Source organism: Lathamus discolor, chromosome 5 (assembly GCF_037157495.1).
Source record: "Lathamus discolor isolate bLatDis1 chromosome 5, bLatDis1.hap1, whole genome shotgun sequence".
Classification (NCBI taxonomy): domain Eukaryota; kingdom Metazoa; phylum Chordata; class Aves; order Psittaciformes; family Psittacidae; genus Lathamus; species Lathamus discolor.
In genome coordinates, this window is record NC_088888.1 from 38370403 (window position 1) to 38392379 (window position 21977).

The following is a 21977-nucleotide window of genomic DNA, read 5'->3' on the forward strand; positions in this document are numbered from 1 at the left end:
CAAAACTAACATTACTCCTAAGCATTAATACAGTTCTTAAAGTTACAAGTAAATTTGAGTACTTATTTTCATCCATGGTTTTGAGGAAGAAAAGCAGTTAATGCATTTAACTGAAACATTTATATGCAAAATTAAATTGGAAATACTACTGTATAAGATAAAAGATAGCACTATGCTGACAAGACACGCAGAAGACAAGGCTCTGAACCCACCAAAACTGTCACTGGCACACCAAAATGAGGAAATTTGGGTTTGTGGGTTTTGTTTTCTTTTTAAAGAAGCACTGGTTTATGATACTAGTAATACAGTTATCTTTTTAAAAAAAGGTATTTCTGCATTTATTAGAAATAGTTTGAATAGCTTTAAGCTGAGTTTTAAGTAATCATAAAGACACCAGATAAATAGCCAATTAGATCTTTGAAGCCTGTAACTTGAAACAAGAATAAAGCCACTTGAGGGAGTGGAAACAAAATACAGCATATTAAAATCTTAAAAGGGCAATTACCATACACTTTTGGTTAGGTAGTTCATTTGATAAAGGAAACAAAACTTGTAACATTACGGATAGGTAGTACATAGACATTAAGGAGAATGATGTTAATTACAATAATGTACACTTATTTTTTTTCTTTACTCAAAATAATCACAAATAAGTTTGCCACCAACAGTTAAGATAACAGGAGGAACTGATTAAAGACAGCCTTTCAGTCCACATTTATAGTCTCCATCCTCAATTTTTTCAGTCTGAATAGGTTTTTTTTAATTACTTACAACTATTGCCACTATCTCATCCAGTACAGAAGATAATGGCTAGATTTTGGTAGGTGGTGATTAAGGAAATAGTATCTTTTCCACAAATAGAAAACCTTGGATATATTTCACGCCTTATCAAGTATTTCCAGTGATTCAACACCACTCATCACAACACACTACAGCTACACAGCTTTTGTTGAAGAGCAGTAAGAACTACTACCAAATAAAAACAAGTGCATCATAAACACAGCTTACTGAGGGACCACACCACAGATTAACTGAAAACAAAGGATGGAAAGTTTACGTATGTGGCCACTTGCACGAATTTAAGAAATCAAGTGGGAAAGGTATAATGTTTGAGGAATGAAAAAATTTTGAAATTACAAAATCTTTCACTAACTGCATTAACATGCATTTTGAGGATTAAATAGGTAAGAAAACCAGACTTATCTGATGAGATTTTACAGGAAGAGGAGCCTGACAGAGCAGATAGTATTATCGCTGCCAATACAGTGAACCCAGGCAAAAGTAACCACATACAGAAGTTAATTTTTTACCTACAAACTAGCTTTAGGTAGCCGGCAAGAATGCTAGTGACAACAGTGCGGTTGTTTCCTAAAGTCTCTTCCAAAAACACCTAGCGCAGACAACAATGCATGAGAAACATTTCCTCCACCCCTTAATGAAACATAGTTTCTATGTGAAATAACCAAGCAAATGCCAAAGTACATACGTAGTGAATAACAGCATGACACGTATAATCTGCTTATGTCAAATACATCCACTTATATTTGCTGGGTGTATGTGACATATGCCATTCTAATAATACAATCAAAACTAAATGAGACCTTATGAAGCATTTAAGTGATGAAGTTTACGAGTAAATTAGAAATGCTGTGCTGTAAGAAACACATAAATTACAAAACGAAATAGTCTCTTCACCACTTAAAGCACAAAACCACTGAAGTACGGGAGAACAAAATGCGGAATAACAACCCTCAGAAAGTTAGGATTTGTCATATTTGCAGTTATGTACTTCTCTGCTGGATAAACAAAACCGAAACCTCTAGCACACCATTTGAAATACTTCCAAGATTACTTCAAGTGTCAGAAATTCAATCCTTGGCATTTAATAAAACTGTCATTACCGCTGAAGCTGTTTAAAGCAGTCTGAATTCTCTGAAATTTCAGTGGTCACAAAGAGCAAAATCTGTATCACTGATGAAAAAATGAGATAGGAAAATATTTTTCTTCTTAGTTTAGAAAATGGCCAAACAATTTTCAGTGTCACTCACTAAAACAAGTTCCATTTTTATTTAGTACGCTGTATACTTTTTCAGCACAGGTTATGGGGATGTTTTCTTTTGTTCCCAATTCAGTTATGATAATCCCATTTCAACATCAAAGACAGAGAGTAACTCATCTTGTTACAGGCAAGGACTGACATTTATTATGGGTGAAGACAGGTTTAGTCTTGTTCCAAAACTTCCGTAAGTAACATTTATGCAAAAATAAAAGATACAAATGTAATTGTAGTATTATTACTAAACATATAGTATATTTGCAGCAGGAGAACCAAGTTAATGCTCTGGTTAAAAGACTGCTTTATATAAAAATATCAGCATCCAGCAGAATATGAAAATGACACATTAGCACAGAGATTTTGAGCATAACACATCTCAAAGGTTACAATTAAAAACTCACCTAGCAATAGAGCGAATTTCTCTCCATAGAAATACTTGCATCTATTGCTCTTTCACAGCTCAACATTTAATTTGGGCATTACATAATGCAGTTATTAGTGTAGCAGTACTCCTGGTAACAAATTACTTCAAATTGAGGGGCAGAGGGAAGTGGGAGGGGGTAATTAAATGCTTTGAGCACAACTTCTTAAGTCAATTGCAACAGTAGGGGTTCCGTGCAATCTCCAGAACACAGAAATATCTCCAGAAAGTTTTTCAAGCTCACTAGGCAAGCACTACTTGGGGAAGGGGAGAACACCTTAATTCTCAGTTCCAAGCACTGGGGTATTTATGCTGCATGACATGCATGAGTCAGTTCTCCTTCGTGCTGTTTAACCTTCAACTCACCTCATCTAGAAAGCCAGTAAAACGGCATCAGTACAGTTCAGACACTGAATAGTTAACATTATGTTCTGAATTAAAATATCTTGAATGAACATGCAGTGAGACAGTTGGCTAAGCAAAACTGAGCATTATATTTAGCATGTTGGTCAGTTAGTAAACAGACCTTGCCTATATAGAGAATGCACACAGCCTTTTAATAAGAAACGTTGACACAAACACTTATCTGTTTCCCAGTAAAGCTTTAACAGTAAGAAAGTAAAGAATCCAGGAGAACCTCTTTCTCCCTGTGATGTCCCTTTGGACATCAGCAATACATGCTTTTGTGATTTCAAGGATCGATTACCACATTAAACAGTATGGTCTACCTTAAGAACTGATCATTTATTACTTTATTAGTAAAGTTCTCTAAGTAACATTAAATAGGTGGCACAATAAATAAGAACTTCTAAGAATTTTTAATACTAAAAACCTGCAGTATTAATATTTTTCATTTTCTAAAACTACATTCTTTTAGTTACAAGAATGACAAGTATTAAATTTTCCAAAGGGTAACCCTGAGCCCTACTCAACTATAAAGTTCTTTTTGGTAGTACCTATATTCCAGCAATGTAACATTATTTAACAAATTTAAAACTGCTTCCAACAGTGTTCTGGATTATGTCAAAATAATCACCACACCATGAAATTTCACATAGAAAACTGAGGTTGCTTTAATTGGGTGATAGACTTTAATAAATACATTGCTTGTTTCAATAAAAGCTAAATTGTTTTTATGAAGCAGTAAAGTACAGTTTAAACCCCAAAACAGCACAGCCATATTAAAGAACATGACCATCTTAAACTCATCAATGTATTCCATCTAAAGACACCACAATTCTGCAAGGTTAGCTTTATTGCTAGACTTGACTTGCCAATTACCAGATTATTTATATTTGCTCCTGACTGAGCAGAGTATCAGTCACTAGTGATCATTCAAAAAGCTCAGAATCTTTATCTGATCACTGCAGCTGTAATCTAGACAAACAAGATTATCCATGTGACGTCAATAAAATACAGTTTTTACTCAGCAGACTGAATCCTAATGCTTAAAATGCTCCTTAAAAAAAAAAAAAAAAGGCATTTAAAAGTATAGCTGCGATTTAGAATGAATTACTAAATCCTTTAAATCCACATTATTCACCTCTAATAACCTCTGTGCTGAAGGCACTGAGAGCTTGTTTAACTGACAAACAGCTTTACAAACCCCATGTAAATACAATGGATCAGATCTATAAAAAAGGGGTGGGGGTGGGGAGGACGAGAAGGGAAGGGTGGAAAACCAAAACCCTACACCAGAAGCTACCCTTCCAAGTAATTCTAATAGTGGTGATAGAGCTTTCTTTGTCAAAGAAAAAAAGAAATCCCAGAGCACAGATTTTTATTTTTTTTTAACTAAGTAACACTCTGAAGTACACAGCCTTTTTTCTCTGCATTCTTAAATTGCATTTTATAAGAGAACCTGAGTAAAGTATTCAGATTAAGTATTTTGTGTTTCAATCAGACGGCCACATTTTTTAACACAATGTTATCATTATAGCTAGGAATCTATCTAAACATTTAATTTTTAGCACAGAAATTCTAATACACATGGCAGAATGTCAGCAATAGCTAAACCTAGTTGACTGAATGCATTACAACTAGGCAGAGAAGTCAACATACTTTCTTTTGTCATCTGTTTGAACTAGAGATCTGTCAGAACTTATTGTCAAAATGTAGCCATAAGAATTCAGGATGGATTCCTGTACATCCAAAAATCCAAATATTCAAAATATGTTCCTCTTTTTATCTAGTGTACCAATGTAATTTTCATCCCCACATGCAACCATGAAATGTAACACAGTCCTCCCAAAAAACCTATTTTCAGCTTCCTCGGGAGAAAGATTCCAACTGATTTTTTTAAACACCATGTGTCCATGTGTTATCAAAGGTGGGAAAGTTGAAAAAATATTTTTATATATCAACACAAAGACAGTATCTTTACTCTCAAGAGCAGTTTTAGTTTTGCCTGATTAGCTACTGAAGAGCTAACATCATTTTTCCACAGTTTTTGATGAATTCGAAGGTCCCTGTATCTAACAGCATACCAGAAAGTTAAATATCCTAATGTATTAGATTTGAAAAATTACATCTAACGGATACTCAGTTTAGTTTTCTAAAAGTTAAGATGTACATACTTATGCCAAGACATTTACCATTTAGTTTAAAATTAAGTGATTACTAAGCAGCTTTACTGTCCTAGGATTGTGCAAGGCATCTTTAATTTTTTCCGTTTTCTGTAGTAAAATTATACTTTTATTGTATAATTTTGGCATTATATAACACAACCTTCAGATGGAAGCCATAACGTAAAAGAAACCCAAAGGAAGATCTCTATTTTTTTGTGAAAACTAATGACATAGCACTGCCATAAAGACCTTACATTATATTGTCAAAAGAGTCAAGAAACTTTAAAACACTGCGTAAGTTGTACTTCTTAAGTTGCTTTAAATAGAAGTGGAAGTTAGATAAATGGACAAGGAAGTGTGAGAGAATTGATTTAAGAGTAATTTTTAAATTATTGACCTCTGACATGAAACTATGAAAGCTCCATGTCTCTGTCTTACTATGCAGAATTAGATCATCTGGAAAAAAAAAAATAATACTATAAACAATCAGCACTTGCATTAGGTAGAAGGAAATAAAGGTAAGTTGATTACATTCACTGCAGTTTTGCCAATTTATTCTGGTATTTTTGTGCTATGCATCATATAGGTAGTAATGGTATTGACCTAAAAAACTTACAGAATTCAACAGGGAGAACAACAAAGGCCTGTAGCTAATTCAGAAGGTAACCAGCACTTCATATAAATAGTATCACGTACCAAATGCAAGAAAATTACTATATAGCTCCACAGCTATAAATCTCACTGCAGAGGTATATAAAAAACAAATCTGACTAAACACAACACATCAAATTCCCTGACCAAAGAAGCTCAAATCTCTCTAATCTCCTTTACTCGAGGCCTGAAAACCATCTGATGTATCATCATACTATGTACGCGCAGTCCACCTGAATTTCCTCATATCCATTTTCCCACTCCGTGTAGAAAAGAAACACATACAAAGACAATAAATCCATCTCAAATAAGACTATCTCAAACCGACAGAAAACCAGTCTGGCAGTACTATTGTTACAAGCACAAGCTGCTTGGATCATGGGAAAAAAAAAAAACAGTTCTTAACATGAAGACAAATGAGCCCCATCTGCCATTGGTGCAGTCTTCTGCAAACTGCCAGTAAGCTCCTGGGCTACACCTCCCTTCTACAAATGCTCCAACAAACCTTACGGAAGGAGACATAACAGCTTCTCCTAAAAGGAGAGTATCTGGAATTTCGTGATCTCTTCCCACTGTTTTAGATCATGCTGCTGCACAAGGAGCCTGTCCACATTTAAGAACGAAAGAAAAAATGGCAAAAAGCTCTCTCCACTAAAGGCTTTTAGGCTGCAGTAGAGTTTCCCCTTTTTTAGCCCACTGCTTCTTTCAGAAAAGGCCAGGCCCATTCCTTATCACCTGCTAAGCCCAGCAGAGGACAACCTCTAGGGTGCCCTACCAACAGACACTTATTACAGATGTGAGAGAGGACAGAAAGGCTTGCACATTACTAGCTTACTTATTGAGGAGCCACAATTGAGATTTTGCTCTTCGCTGCTCTCTGGGTCAACTGACAGCTGTAAGCCAAGAGAAATAATCAAATCTAGGTCAAAAACTAAGTAAGTTCCTGAGAAGAAACAGCAGAAACCTCAATCAACAAGAAGCAGTAAACAGTAACAGACAGAACTGATCTTCCAGCACAGGTGCTGCAGTTAATTTCAAACTTAAATTCTAACAGTCTTCACTGCATGTAAGAGAACTGGATGTAGTTACAAGTTATGTATAAAATATGAGGCTTTTATGCAATTAAACACTGATTTTTCCAAACATTATCTTTCATTTTGTAAAGACCTCAAACACAAAATCACAATTTTTAAACAACGATACTTTTCCACATCTCTAATAAAGGAAGGATTAAGATACCATCCAAAAGCACTCATGCTTTCACGCATTACAAAAATAAGCATTTTTTTAGGTATTTTAAGTATTAAATGGTAAGATACTTAATCAAGTATCAAAATGTTTCCAAAGAGTCCTGCTAAGGAGTGAGAGAATGTCAAAAGATCATTAATGTAATATCACCAACGAACTGCTTGAATCAAAAATAACTAAGTACTTTTTTTGGACAGCAACTGAAGTATACATTTCTTTCTGCAATGAATGAGCCATGTAAAATTGCACAGTTTTAGACTAATTTGATAACACTATTTATATCAAATCAAGAATTCTATGTTACTAATAAAAGCACTCTTTCAAAGTTTGTCCTTCCAAACTCTTTAACCTTCCCTGTCATTTAGGCTGACTGATAAGCCACCAGCTGTTTTTTTTTCCTTCCTCATGCTACAATGCATTCTCTTCCTTTTTAAGGCTAGTATACCCAAGCAACAAACAGCAGGACTTAAGCCAGCTGCTAGAATGTCACAAATCTATATATTTAGCTCCCATCTCATTTATTGCCATTCCTCAGCGTCAGCCATTTAATGTCCCTTTTGCTCCAGTCTGCTGACATTCCTCCCCGAGCTGACAACACTGCAGGCTGGATCAGCAACCAGGAGGTACAAGAACACACAACAACAAAGCCAGACCTTATCTGTTGTTATCAGAGACAAAAGCCATGCCTTGTCAAACATACCCAAGGTGAAAAATGCTTCAGGCTTTAGTCACATCACTGTCATTCCATCCATGTCCCTTCCCCCCAGTTCCTGATCTCATTTTTGCTGTTTATAAATTGTGTAGCTTCTTACGCAAATACTAACTTTGTATCTTTAGTGAAGCAGCAATTTGTTCTTTTACCATATTTTATGAGCGCTGTTCCATCTTCACCTAACAGGACAGAAAACCTCCCATCAGTATTATGTTTATTTGCATTATTTGCTTCATTTGTACCTTCTCAGTGATTTTCATACATACTAATACAAACTGCACATTAAAGTCGTATTTGCTTTCATTTTAAGACTGTTTTAAATATTAACCCTTTTCCTGTTGCCACAGGAAATCTTAATATGATAGTTTAGATTCCAAATCAAATAACTATAAAATAATATCCCTCAAAATGAATTTTATGCTACACGTTCTGTTCATGTAAAAACACTAATCTAATTACTGTCATATTTTGGAAATAATTGGATTTTAAATTGCTTAGAATTATCAACGTAAGTGAGAAAGCTGTAAAGATAGACAAATTAACAATTTCATGGTTTTAAAATAGGAATCTCTGTTATCATTAGAGGCCCATTCGCAGTCATTTAAAGGCCCACAGTACAGTTTGGTAGCTCCCTTCTTTAAATGGTCATAAAAACCTTTAACCAGTAACTGAAAGATAGTTAACAGAAAACTCAGGAAATCAGATCCCGTGAACAATCTAATGGTAGGCATGCTTAAATGAGACAGTGAATAATCTGTTTCATCTTATTCACTAAAATTAGGTTTTCAGAACAGCGACAAGACATCAGTGTCAATAACACTAGGAGTAAAATTGTTCAATTCCATGCTCGGGAATCGTGACACATTTATCTAGAGAATTAACAAATTGTGCTGTGTGTAAATCGGTCTCCAAAAAAAACCTAATTGTAGGTTCCCACCAGTGCCCACTAAACCTCACAGTTCACATTAAGCTCACATTCCAGTAACAAAGGATCCTCAGGATATACAGACCAACAACCGATTTCCATAACAATACCTTTTAATTACATGTGACTACATGTGACATTACCCAAGGCACTTAAAGTTGGCAAATTTGCTGTAAAGGACTTCCAATTTTCAGTAATTAAAAGTGAGAAAGATATGTTTAAATTGGAGCAATATTGCAGATGGTGACACTGTTGTTAGAAAAACTCCACAGAAATGGAAATTCTTATATTTAAGGGACACCATCCCCTTTTTTCCAAAATTATCTGAGAAATGAAGTCACTCTTCCTCCCAGGAAAAGGAAGGGCTGACCAAGAAACAGACTTTGAGGTTATACTTAGGTTCATGCAAAGAAGAGGTCCTCAGTAACCATTTCATCTTACTAGTTACTGCAACTTTGGGCAAACTTCTGCACCCCTTTCAGGCAATGTTATGCTGAATTATTCAGTGTTTTATAATTCTAAGTTCCAAAAATAGATTTATTAGTCACCTTGAAAAGTGGGAGGAAACACGGAAATTACACACTCCTAAGTCAGAAGACCTTAAAAGCTATTTATATATAAAATAATAACTTTTTTCCTCCAGAACAGCACTTTGACAAGCAAAAGTTTCATAAAAAACAATAAAAGGGTAAAGCATCACACCAAGCAACAGAGCAAATAAACCCACGATAAAGCACAGCATTGTTTTGTGGACAATTTTTTTGTGGCATTATCATATGACAGCTGTGATGAACGTTTCCATATTCAATCAAGGTATTTGGGGAAAAGAATGCGTTTTTTAAATGTCTGAAATAACAAATTAAGGCATTTAACCTTCCTAAACATAAACATGCTTTCCATTCATGTGACTGTTTTTAATTACCTCAATACCTGACTAAATCGTAATTTACAATCACAATCAGTATCAGATAATTTTTGCTTTGCTCCTTTACTTCTACACACATTTGAGTATTGGTAACACAACTGCAACCTGATTCATAGAATTAAACTCTATAGTACAAAAAATTGTGGTTTCTGTGAACTCATGGGGGTGGGAGGGTATCAAAATTCTTGCCTACTTTGAGACAAATCAACTTCTGAAATAGCTATTTATATCTTTAAATGTACTGGATCAGCTCCAAGTATTTCAGCAATCAGAAGTACAAAACCCCATGATTTAAACAAAGAATGATAATGCTTCGCCAAAGGAGTTTTGTACATTGCAATTGATTTCTATGTACATAGTTTGCCCTGCATTAGGTTCATCAGGAATTCATTTACTATTCTAGGTCTAGAACTTCTTGACATGAAAATACTGAAAACACATCGCAAAGTAACTTTCAATTGATTCATCAAAACAAAAGAAGTCTCCCTCCCAAAAGTTTAGAAAAAAACAGCAGTGTTACATACTTGTTAGTGTTTGTCATTCTACTACAGACCGAGTAGTGGAATGCTTCAACCAGTGCAACAGAAAAAAAGGTTACTAGTTTTCAGTCTACTTGCTGTTGTCCAATTATTTCTTCTGAGAAAATCATTAACAGGTTTTTCAATGTTGACCATATTTAAAGTGAAAAACTAAACAATTCCATTCACCTTCTGAAAAGGCTGTTAGGGAAGTGTTAAATATACACATACAGCTGCCAGAATCAGTAATTCTTGCAAAATTCAAGTCTAGAACTGCAAACAGGTCAGAAATGAAAAAGGTATCTCAAAGTACAACCCTCTAAATACTTAGTTCTTTATGGCCTAATCCACCTTGTTTGCTTTAAATGACTTCTGCTAAAAGCTGTTCAATTACCAAAGCTTAACTCTCTGCTCTATCTGTAAGAAAGTAACATATAAAGAGAAAAATAAAGAAGCAAAACTGAAACCACCTGACACACCTTAAAAAGCCCACTGTTCAGGAGCATTTAAGGCTACAAGTCTCAGGACATACGTACTATAGAGTTACATGCTTCAGCCAGCATCATGGAGTACAGAGCAGCAGCATTACCGTCTAGTATTACAGTAATAATAGCGCCTTTGGATATCATATTGAATGTATTATTCTAAACACAACACTACTAAAATAGCACCTCATCAACAATTACTACATTCAGACTTCGTTTCTGACTGGATTTGCCTTTTACCCAGGGACTTAAAAGTAAGGAGACGGTCAGACATTACCATGTTGAACAGTTCTGTGATGACCACCACCACAACGCAGTCATTTCAACAGAAGAGGAACTACCTCAATATTTATCACAGGAAAAATTGTGATAAAGCTTTGAGATGCTCTTCAGGTTCTACCTGTCTGTAGTAACATGTACCTCTATACTCTAAACTATCTTCCAGCCCTATTGAAAGTTACAAACACAGTTCCAGGCCCCTTGTTCATCTTGCCTATCTGCTGACCCTCTGAAGAAACTGAAACCCTTCAGAAAGCAACACAAGCCCTTGTTTACAAGTTTCTAGGTCTCAAAGACATTTGTACTTGTAAAGGGGGGGGCGGGAAAGAAAAAAATTTTGGCCAAATTAACTCGAAAAACTCTGAAGAGCACAAAACCCAAGAAGTATTATTTTAGTATTTGTGTTGAGTGACGCCAACCATGCTTTGTTTTAAAAAGTGAATGTCATCATAGTAATCAAACACAGTCAAATGAGTTCAAAATATAAAATTCAAATGATTAATTTAAGCACTATGACCCAGAAGCTTAATATGTTAATTTGAATAATATAGTATCATCAGTACCTAAAATACATTAACAAGGTAACAGCTGGTCATTTCTACTGATCACGGTGAGTTGGGACCAGCAATACAGAAATATTTATTTCATGCAGCATTCAAATTTTTAGACCACTTGTACTTGGTGGAGGAAAAAAAAAAAATACAAGAAACTGCTGCATACTTATGACAACTTTAAATCATAATTCAGTTGATCTTCCCAAAGCAAGCATCCCTGACAACAGGGCAAAGCCCTTAGTGTCCTCTGATACTACAGATCATAATGTTTGTACCAAAAATTAACTTGAATTTTTAGGTCAAAATAATTCCTGCTATCTCTGGTTACTACTGCTGTCTACAAACCACGCTGCTGAAAGATATTTTTCAAGCTTATGTCAGTATTCTAAAGAAACAGAAGCTTCAAGAAAAAAAAAAAAAAAAAACCAAACACACAAAACCAACCAACCAACCAAAAAAACCAACCCAAACAAAACAACATTAATCAATCTAAGCAACTTATTTTAAGTGTTGGGTGGATGAATGTATGCCACTACAACAGGTGCATAAGCCTTCCCAGAAGATAGAGTATACTACGCTATATATAAGAGACAAGTAAAATAAGTGCAATTAAAGCGTGAGAAGGAACTGGCTGCTCATCAGCCAGGATTATTTTGTTTAAAATGCTGAGTGTATATGGAAAGAACAATGCGCACTGTTTCAAATAAGTGTAGTAAATTTTGAAAAAAAATCAGTACCTTTACAGAATACAACTATTTTACATTGTTCTTAAAAAAAAGAAACATCTAAAAGCTTAGAAGTGCTAATTAATATTATGCCAAAGTAACTGAAATGAAACAACTGTGTCCAACTACTGCTCTTACCAGCTTTAAGAAACAGCACAGACTAACTGAATAAATTGAGTAGATCCATACAACAACAGATGAATACCTACTAGCTACACAATCACAGAATCTCCTATGAAGAGGTATCTACTGAGGTAGCATTTGCGTTTTATTCTAAATCCAGTGTTCAAAACTAAGGCAGGTAAGCAACAGTTCCTATGCTATTAAACGAAACACAGAAGAAGGAAAGATCTGAACAGAAAAAGCTTACTCCTATTCTTCTGTGTCCTGTGCCCGATCTCGTCTGATCTCAGAAGCTAAGAAGGGGGGGCAGTGAGCGGACAGGCTGTGTGGTTTATGGATGACTTTGTTTAAACCACGACATTCTGAAATATGGATCAAATGTAAATCAGAAGTGACCGCTATAAACACATTACACTGAAGACTTTTCCTTGACTAGTGATACACACTTTATTAATGATTTCAAAATTTCAGAAGCAGCAGAACCTAAAAGCAGCACATCTCAATAAAAAATAATTAATTCCTCTTGCTAAAAGGCACCCTTTTTCTTTTATAAAAAAAAAAAAAAAATCAATATGCACCCCCCTAAGGCTTGTGGGCAGACTTATTCTAGTAAAAAACAACAGAGCAAGCATCGTTATTGAAGACTTGCATTTCACTGATCTGCCTCATACGAAGTTACAGAACTCATGTTGTCCTCTGACAATAAAGTATTGAGTTACTTTTGCAAGGGCAACTAACTGCATAAAAATCTGAGCATGTAAACAGAAACACCTAAGCTACAGAGCTCCTAAAAAGGAAGAAGTACCTAATATGCCTGTGAAAAGGTTACTGACCACCAGATATGGGGTGGGGTAGGCAAGGTGGGAGAAGTAAAGTTTTATAGGTCTCCTCTGTTAACTAACCAGAGGAAAAGTTTAAAATCCTCTTAATTCACAAGAAATACTGTATTTCCTACCTCCAGTTAGTTCAGCAGGTATACCCAAGTGCACCAGACCTACACATACCAGGAAGCCAAAATGTTACACTGAAGCTTTCTGTATAAAACCTTTATTTACTTATTTACTGCAATAAACATCTGAAAGAACAGACTGAAAGAAAAGAAAACCAAAATCAATATTTTATTATCTCTCTGCCCCACAACTGACATTTCATTATTTGTATTTGCACACAACTCTCCTGTATTCCATCATACAAGAGCTACTGCACAAGGTAAGGAGAAGTTCTGAGGGAAAACAGTTCAGTAAAAGGAAGTGTAGACAAACTGCCATAGCAGAGCTATCCAAGTTAACCACTTTTAGTAAGATTTATTCTAGCTAAAATTGTTTATATTTCATTCACAGAAAAACAGGCATCTACAAACTGTTAAGATGTATTTTTTAGCCTGATGTTCTCCTGACACACTTGGCTTCCCCACGCTCTTCCTCATCCTGAAGGTGCCCAATTGCCTAGCACTAGCTGTTACTGTCAAATTAAAGGACTCCTACCCATAATGAGTCGTACCAGTATAGTGACTAAACAAGAGAAATAATCCACTTTCTACTACAAGTGTCATATACATGCTGGGCATCATTAAAAGCTTAATCCTGTGATGTTAATTTGAAAAAGTTATTCACACATGCATCACCATAACAAACTGGTATCCTAAAAAGTATGTTCAACTTGTGTATCAGTACCAGATGCAAATCATTTCTTCTCCAATTTCCAAATTTACTTTACAAAATATTACAGGAAACATTATCCCTAGCTGAAAGAAAGGATATTTACACAGTCTTTACTTGTCTTACCTCCACCTTGCCTCCTCCCTCCCTTTTTTTTCTTATTTACACACACACAAAGCAGATTATCTGCGAATAGTCGAAGAGCAAAATTTGAGAATAAGCATGAAATGGGAATGAGAATATTAACAGATAAATGATTAAGTAATCATCTGTCTAAATGACACTCAATGCTTGAAGAGTTAAATAGGGAAGAAACAACTCACTATGAGATACAAAGTTCATCAGTACCGCTGAACTGATGCTGAGCCTGGAATATCACCATCAGAGACTAAAGAACAGGGTATTTATCTCCAGTATATTCTAGACTGTCTTCCACACTTTTGTCTCTGAGGACAAACATGCGCGAAAGATTTCACAGGCTTATTTCTGAATGAAATTATGGCAACATATGTCATCTTTCAGCAAGGTGCTACAAACAACAACAAAAAACAAACAACCTAATGAGTGTAAACCAGAGCTCAAAAAAACCTTATCTTTCAAAAGGTGAATCAGGTGGCCAGTAACAGAAGGATATCCACTACAATATTAGACAGAAAGGTAAAACAGATTGATACAAATATTAAGATATGTCTCTGTTTCACTAGCTTCTCAATAAAGGGAATCTTTCCCAATAAATCCATTCCCTTACCACTTGGCAATGAGAGTGTGTAAAGCTTCTCACATATATATGTGAAGTTCAAATGTCTAACTTTTTGTTTCAAATATTTTTCCAAATATCTCATTCGGACTGGAAATGAGTAATCACACTATTTTAGTTCTTTCATGTACATTTGTACTTGTATCCATTGCTGACCTTTTGCCAAATCTTCCTTCAGCCCTGCTGGTACTGTGCAGCTCAAGTTTATTTACAGGGACCAGCTATATTCTGTCTTTGCTTCCTACTGCAAGGGTAAACAAGGCCAGCTCTTTTAGCCTCCTTCCCTGTTTACCACTTGGGAATGAAGAGCTTAAGTAAAAGAATCAGAACAATAAATAAAGATGATGTTATCATTTTCCTAATCCATATTAGGGATGCTAATAAACTCTGATATTACCAATTGAAAAAGGATTTAAATGTTTTGTCAGTAAGTTCCCCATAGTAAAATGAATCCCTGTGTTCATCATTCTGTTGTACTAATTAAACAGTTTTAACTAAAATGGTCAAAAAGTATGCACAAGCTGTTTATCACTGCTGGCCTTTGAGCTTCAGTATACTCAAAGGACATGCTACTTTAGATGCAATAATTACCGAGTTCTTACATTTTTACTGAAGAGGCACAGAAGAGTTCCAACAGAGAATTTCACATTAATCAGAACTAACAGGGTACTTATTAATAATAAAGCCATGATTATAATAGGAAAAAAAAAAAAAAACAAAAACATTTATTCGGCCTACCATTGGTAGGTACTAATTCCAAAAGCTGTTTAAATTGATATCAGACAGAAACTTTAGTCTCAGCTCTTTAGGGAAATTCAGGAAAATTAATCATTTTTCTAAAGCATAAGAAATGCTAAAGACTTTTCAGTATTCACCCACAAACAATAGCACATCCTCTATTCTTCTGCTTCCTAAGAGCTCAATCATCTTACTTTTTTAAACTCTGACAGAAGGTATTTTTCCATGAACTGGAAATGCCTTCAAACTTTAGCTGTAAAGAGAACAGATTTTGAACTGAAGGACAAGTAATGGACACCTAATGGAATTTCTTCTTCCAGGTGCCTTCTGCACTTCTCTCTCAGGTTTCAGGAGCACACTTGGTTCACAAAAGTTCAAATCTCGATTTTAAGACTAGAAACTCTGTAAAGGTCTAACACCTTCCCAGGGTGTTAGAATAAGCTATACAAATACAACTGCATTACTACAGCTTGCAATGGAAAAACAATGAGACAGAGGGCAGAGCACCCCAACAATTACGCAATACATCAGATGTGATTACATCATAGAAAAATGTTCCTTATTAACATAACATATGAAACAAAATCAGCTATTCTTCTAGCAAGATTTTTGCGTATCTTCCACTTACTAGTACAGGAGTAGAAACGCAGACTACACAGTCAGCATTTAAAATCAACAGGCTGTTTCATACAATTGCTTTTTTGGAAGTTAGAACCTTGCATCAACTATGGTCTTAGAATAAATCTCGGCATAAAAACACTCAGTAAGAACTCAAAAAACTAAATTAATATATTATAGGGGATAATATATATTTATTTTAGCTTTGTAATTGTATTTTAGATATTCTTTCCTCTGTGTAGGTATTCAAAGGACAGTCAAACAATAGTATTGAAGTAATGTAGGCTATAAAGATCTACCATTTCATCTTTTACACATACATGCATATGTTTATATATACATAAAACAAATATGTTTAAACTTATGACAGACCATTATTTTTATGCCTCAATTTAGGATTCTGTGCACAGAATTACACTGTAGTATTCACTACAGTCAATCAATATGCTTACAACTGTAAGTCATAGAATCATACAATAGTTAGAGCTGGAAACGACCTTAAGATCATCTAGTTCCAATCCCCCTGCCATAGGCAGGGATGCCTCACACTAAACCATCTCACCCAAGGATCTGTCCAACCTGGCCTTGAACACCACCAGGAATGGAGCATTCACAAATTCCCTGGGCAGCCCATTCCAGTGCCTCACCACCCTAACAAGAAAGAATTTCTTTCTTATACCCAAGCTAAACTCCCCCTGTTTAAGTCCCTCCCCAGCATCCTTACAGGCTCCCTTCACTGGAAGGCTGCTATGAGGTCTCCACACAGACTTCTCTTCTGCAGTATCACCTCCTTTGACCTGCTGGTCACGCTCCTTTTGATGCAGCCCAGGATACAGTTGGCTTTCTGGGCGGCGAGCGCACACTATTGGCTCATGTTAAGTTTCCCGTTAACCAAAACCCCCAAGTCCTTCTCCATAGGGCTGCCCTGAAACTCTTCTCTGCCCAACCTGTAGCTGTGCCTGGGATTGCCCTGTTCCAGGTGTAGGACCTTGCACTTGGCATGGTTAAACTTCATGAGGTTGGCATCAGCCCACCTCACAAGCGTGTCAAGGTCCCTCTGGATTGCATCCCTTCCCTCCAGCGTATCAACCTAACCACACAGCTTGGTGTCATCGGCAAACTTGCTGAGGGCGCACTCAATCCCACTGTCCATGTCAGCGATGAAGTTGTTAAATAAGATCGGTCCCAACACCCATCCCTGAGATAACGAGACCACTCGTTACCGGTCTCCAGCTGGACATTGAGCCATTGAAAAATAAGCCAAAGAATAAAAGTTTATTAGAACATTATTTCTAAATATATTGTTAAATCTAAATTAGAAAACTGCTTCTGGTCACTCTTCTTTGCATAATATTTAATTTTATCCAGCTTTATGCCTTTGTAAGGCAGACAAGATTGTCAGAAGACAATGATGACAACAGAAAGAATTAACTGGATTTATCTGACACTCACTCTGATTGTGTGCACAGCATGTCCTCCTTGTATCTGATATCAATCGCTAGATACAAGCAAGAAGTTTCACGTTACTCTGTGATTACAATTAAATTATCTTTACAGGTGAAAATAAACATTAAAAGTGAAATTTACAGGCAAGTTGCAATCACTGTACTCCAGACCTTCTGAACATTGTACAAGCCTGAATGCACAGCAGGTTATTTAATTTTTAACTTGGAGACAGATCTCTCCTTTTTGTATGCAGTGGTATATTCTAGCTGCTTTACCGATTACTGAGGATGTGCAGATCCCATTATGGGATCTAGGAAGAAATACAGAGAATATGTGGACAGGCAGGAGCACAAAGAGAACACTGGGCTTGGCTCTTCAATGAAGCTTTAATTGCCAAGTACCACAAGAGTGGTAGAAGCTGTACATTTTCGAGCAAACATTACACATCATCTCAGAAGAACTAACTATCATTTTATTCTAGGTCACATGCATACAAATCATAAGTCTCTCCAACTTCTGAAGTTGTAAAAGTTTATTTAAATAAATTAGTGACCACTTCAAGAGCATTTTTCTGAATGCACACAAAGAACTAGCATTAGCTAGAGCTATCATACACCCTGTTACACAAGTGCTTTGACCATAAGTACAGAGAAACTCTCCTGCTTATTATTTACACTACACTTAATTATTAACTGGCAGTGAAGAGCTAAGTTACACCACATTTGATTTCTAGAAGAAAAAAAGCTTAATTATATGATATCCAATCCCCTTTTCTTCCTCCTATCTCACGATCCTGGTACAGCAAGCATCAAGTTCTGTAAAAACTACAACTGATAACTAAGGCAACTATTTACAAAGGATGCATTGTCAAATTATAAACCCAAAGATTTCAACAACTAAGCTATGTTTTAAAAAGCCAATAAGCAATATAACTCTAAGGTATATACAGATATCTAAGTAAAGAGCTACTTGTATCGCTTTATGGCACAACTGCATAGCAAAGTTCACAGAATCACAGAATGGTTTGGGTTGGAAGGGACCTTAAAGATCATCTGGTTCCAAACCCCCTTCCATGAGCATTGACACCTTCCACAAGACCAGATGGCTCAAAGCCCCGTCCAACCTGGCCTTGAACACTGCCAGAGGTGGAGCACCCACAATATCTCAGGGCAACCTTTTCCTCTCAAAAAGAGAATCTATATTTTTGCTGTGAGGATACGTATGCATGTGCTTGTGTACATATAAGTATGTATATATGTATATGCATTACTTAATTTTGAAGAAAAACCAAAGGGGAAGGAGATGCCCTTACTGGCAATGCAAATTCTTTGAATACTTTCCTCTGTACAGGTATTTTAACCCAAAAGCATAAAAACAGCTTTGTGAATACTGAAAAGGGAGAAGAGACATTCATTTAACTCTTCTGTGCTGAATAACGACTTGCACTCAATTTTCTTAATGGAATATGGCATGACATTTTACAGTATGGAGTATCCCTTTGGTTAGTTTGGGTGAGCTGTCCTGGCTGTGCTCCCTCCTCCTGGTTTCTTGTGCCTCCCACCTCTTCTCTGGCAGAGCATGAGAGACTAAGAAGTTCTTGACTTAGGGTAAGCAATACTTAGCAACAACTAAATCATAGGTGTCATTAACATTATTCTTACATTAAATCTAAAACAAAGCACTATACCAGCTACTAGGAAGAAAATAAACTACATCTCAGCTGAAACCAGGACATAAAGTTCAATTTGGAGAGCTTTATCTTATTAATGATATAAAGAAAAGCCACAGAGATACACAAGTGTTACTTCAATTTTTCGCCGTTCTGTACTTTCTTCCTCTTTTTATACCACTTCAGTGTGCAAATGCCTCACTTGGACCATGCACTCCTCCACTGCAACAGGACATCTAAAATAACACAACCTTCTCCCACTCACGCTCACTACAAATCAAGCCACAAACCAGAACATACACTGCTTTCCTAACAATTATCTTCTCAAAAGCAATTCAGTGTGATCCAAGGGTAGCATCACATGAAATTTACATTTAAAGACGACCACAAGGATCAAAAATAATTTAGGGACTAAAAAGATATACTTACATCTGGATATTCTTTTACAGGCACATATAGTTTCTCTTGTAACTGTACAATAGGTCCCACAGCATCTGGTAATTCTGCACTTCTCTTCTCCGTACTACCATTTAATGTGTCGTTATACATGTCTTTCCGTACTCTGCTAATTTCTGTGGGGGGAAAAACGTATATTAGGTATTAAATACAGTAACAGATTATAATCTAGCATGACAGTCTTCCTCTAATCTTTCCCCAATCTTAATGCCACTTTCTTCCTCTCTACATAAGCATTATGGTAGCTTGAAAGAAAAAAAAATCTGCTCTGGTTTTGTTTTTTGTGATTTTGGGGCTTCTTGTCTGTCTTTTTGTTTTGGGGTTTGGAGGTTTTTTAGGAGAAAAGGGCATGTGACATTTTGGGGTTTTAACTCCACCACAAACACCTTATTTCTGTAAATTTGCTGCCTACTCATACTGTTTATGAAATTCAGGTGTTTAGGGAAAAATTACATGCAGCTCCTTAGAACTCATACAAGATTGTTCACATCATTTAAAAGGTGTGTAAAACCCGTTTTTATGCATTTTTCATAACAAAGCATCTAGAAAGCAAAAAAAAAAAAAAAACTAGAAATCTGTGCCTAACAAAAAATACAAAAAGCATCTATACTATCTGCTAGTTACGAGATTAACTATAGCATTTGGAAATGAAATGGTAAGAAATCTGCCAACTCAAGGGTGCAGTTGCTGAGTACACACTGTGACAAAAAAAAAAAGTAAATTCTGTTCTACTGACTACCTCCCGAGAGATTATGAAAAAGTGAAGACAAGTAAGTCATCAGAGACATAGGCAACCTCTATATACACCCAAAAGTCCTTCTACTTCCTTGTAAAGTAATGAAAAACTCCTTGACAGCACCAGGGAATATCACAAATAGGCGCGTAAGTACTGTTTCTACCAACACCTGTATTACCCACACTGATTCCCTGGCAAGATGTAGCTGAGTAGCTATAAACGAAGTTCAAAATGGATAATTTGATTCAAATCGAGGTTTCTTTCACTAATCTGCAACAAACAGAACTAACACAAAGTTTTCTCTTATTTCAGGCTATAGTTAATTTCTAGAACAGTTAAACTGGTATTTGAATTGGTGCTCTAAGAGTAAAAAAATAATCTTTTAAATTTCATAATTCATGGAATCCCTACTTGTATAAAATGCTATTAATAAGTTTATTCCAGTATCACTAGGAATTACTTAAAACAAGTGTATTAACGAAGCTGCAAAGTGAAAAGTAACATTTAAACAGCATTGTTCCCAAAGCATTAAATCTTACAATACTGTGGGCTGTAGAGCAAAAATGCGTAAGTCCAGTTTTTACTTCAAAATTGCTACAACTGCTTTCAAAATTTTCAGCACTGAAGTGAAACAAACATAAATTTCATGTTTTCATCTGACCACAGGAAGCCACAGAGACAAAGTCACACGAAACTGTAGCAGCAAAAAAGAGATTAAAATAACCTAAGTTTCATAACAGATTTCTTTCCTGGAAAATCATTTTAGCTGAGATTTCACCACTTGAAAAACTAGGGGAAGAGAGAAAGCATCAGAAATGAATGTCTGAAATGCAGCAGACCTAATTTTCAACTGAGTTAGTCTGAATTAGTCCTAACAAACTTACTCTGCATACTCAAGATCAAGTTATTTCTCCACTGGAAACTGACATACTCAATCATGTACACTATATAATAATCTGGTGGCTAACACTCGTTTTGAATGGAGAACACAAATTTTACCATCATGTAATCACATCACAAGGAAAAAAAAAATCAACAGCTGCTTCTACACTGACAATTTTGGCAACAGGCACAAAATCCTCAGAACTACAAGCAGTATTTATACTGGCTTCGGTATATAAAGAATTTTTTTAGCACATCTCTTTGAACAAATATTATTATCTTTTGGCACACTTTGTTTCCTTTTCATTTTCAGATTTTCCATTAACTTATGCTACACTGAAACAAGCTAAGGCAGTCTGCCGAAGAACTGAAGCGTAAGGAGCAACACGGTCATTTTTACTTATATTTGGCAGCTACAGAGTAGCTGCACCAAAAATTTAATTTTAAGTTGTATATTTTATGTAGAATATAATCACTAACATTAGATATCCTCGTTTTCACAGGAGAAAAAGAATGCTCATTTTCACCTTTCCCTTCAAATACTCATATATCCCATTTGTGACAGTAGAACCGAACATTCGGAACGCACGTGGATGAGCATGATAAACTGACTTGAGGACTACCACTGAATTACAGCTTGTGTGAAACCTAAGCCACCTATGCCTCAAATGGTATGTAGAATGAAGACACCTGCCAACTTAGGATTTTCTACTCCACTACAGGACCAGAAACATGGAATTTAGTTTTCATTGAATATGTAGGATTTTATCTTCTCTCCCTACATTCAAGCCATTGGTAACACTGACAAACATCAGGACAGCATCAGCC

At 35.9% G+C, this 21977-nt stretch overlaps 1 protein-coding gene across 8 annotated transcripts in view; it reads right to left on the reverse strand.

The window, feature by feature from the left end:
- The window catches only part of QKI (QKI, KH domain containing RNA binding), a 157981-nt gene that overhangs the window by 99125 nt on the left and 36879 nt on the right, over positions 1-21977 (reverse strand). For all 8 annotated transcript variants that reach the window (XM_065680436.1, XM_065680435.1, XM_065680434.1 and 5 more), the window contains exon 2: positions 19505-19647. In XM_065680436.1, the coding sequence (XP_065536508.1) occupies positions 19505-19647 (143 nt within the window). The remainder of the gene's footprint in view (positions 1-19504; positions 19648-21977) is intronic.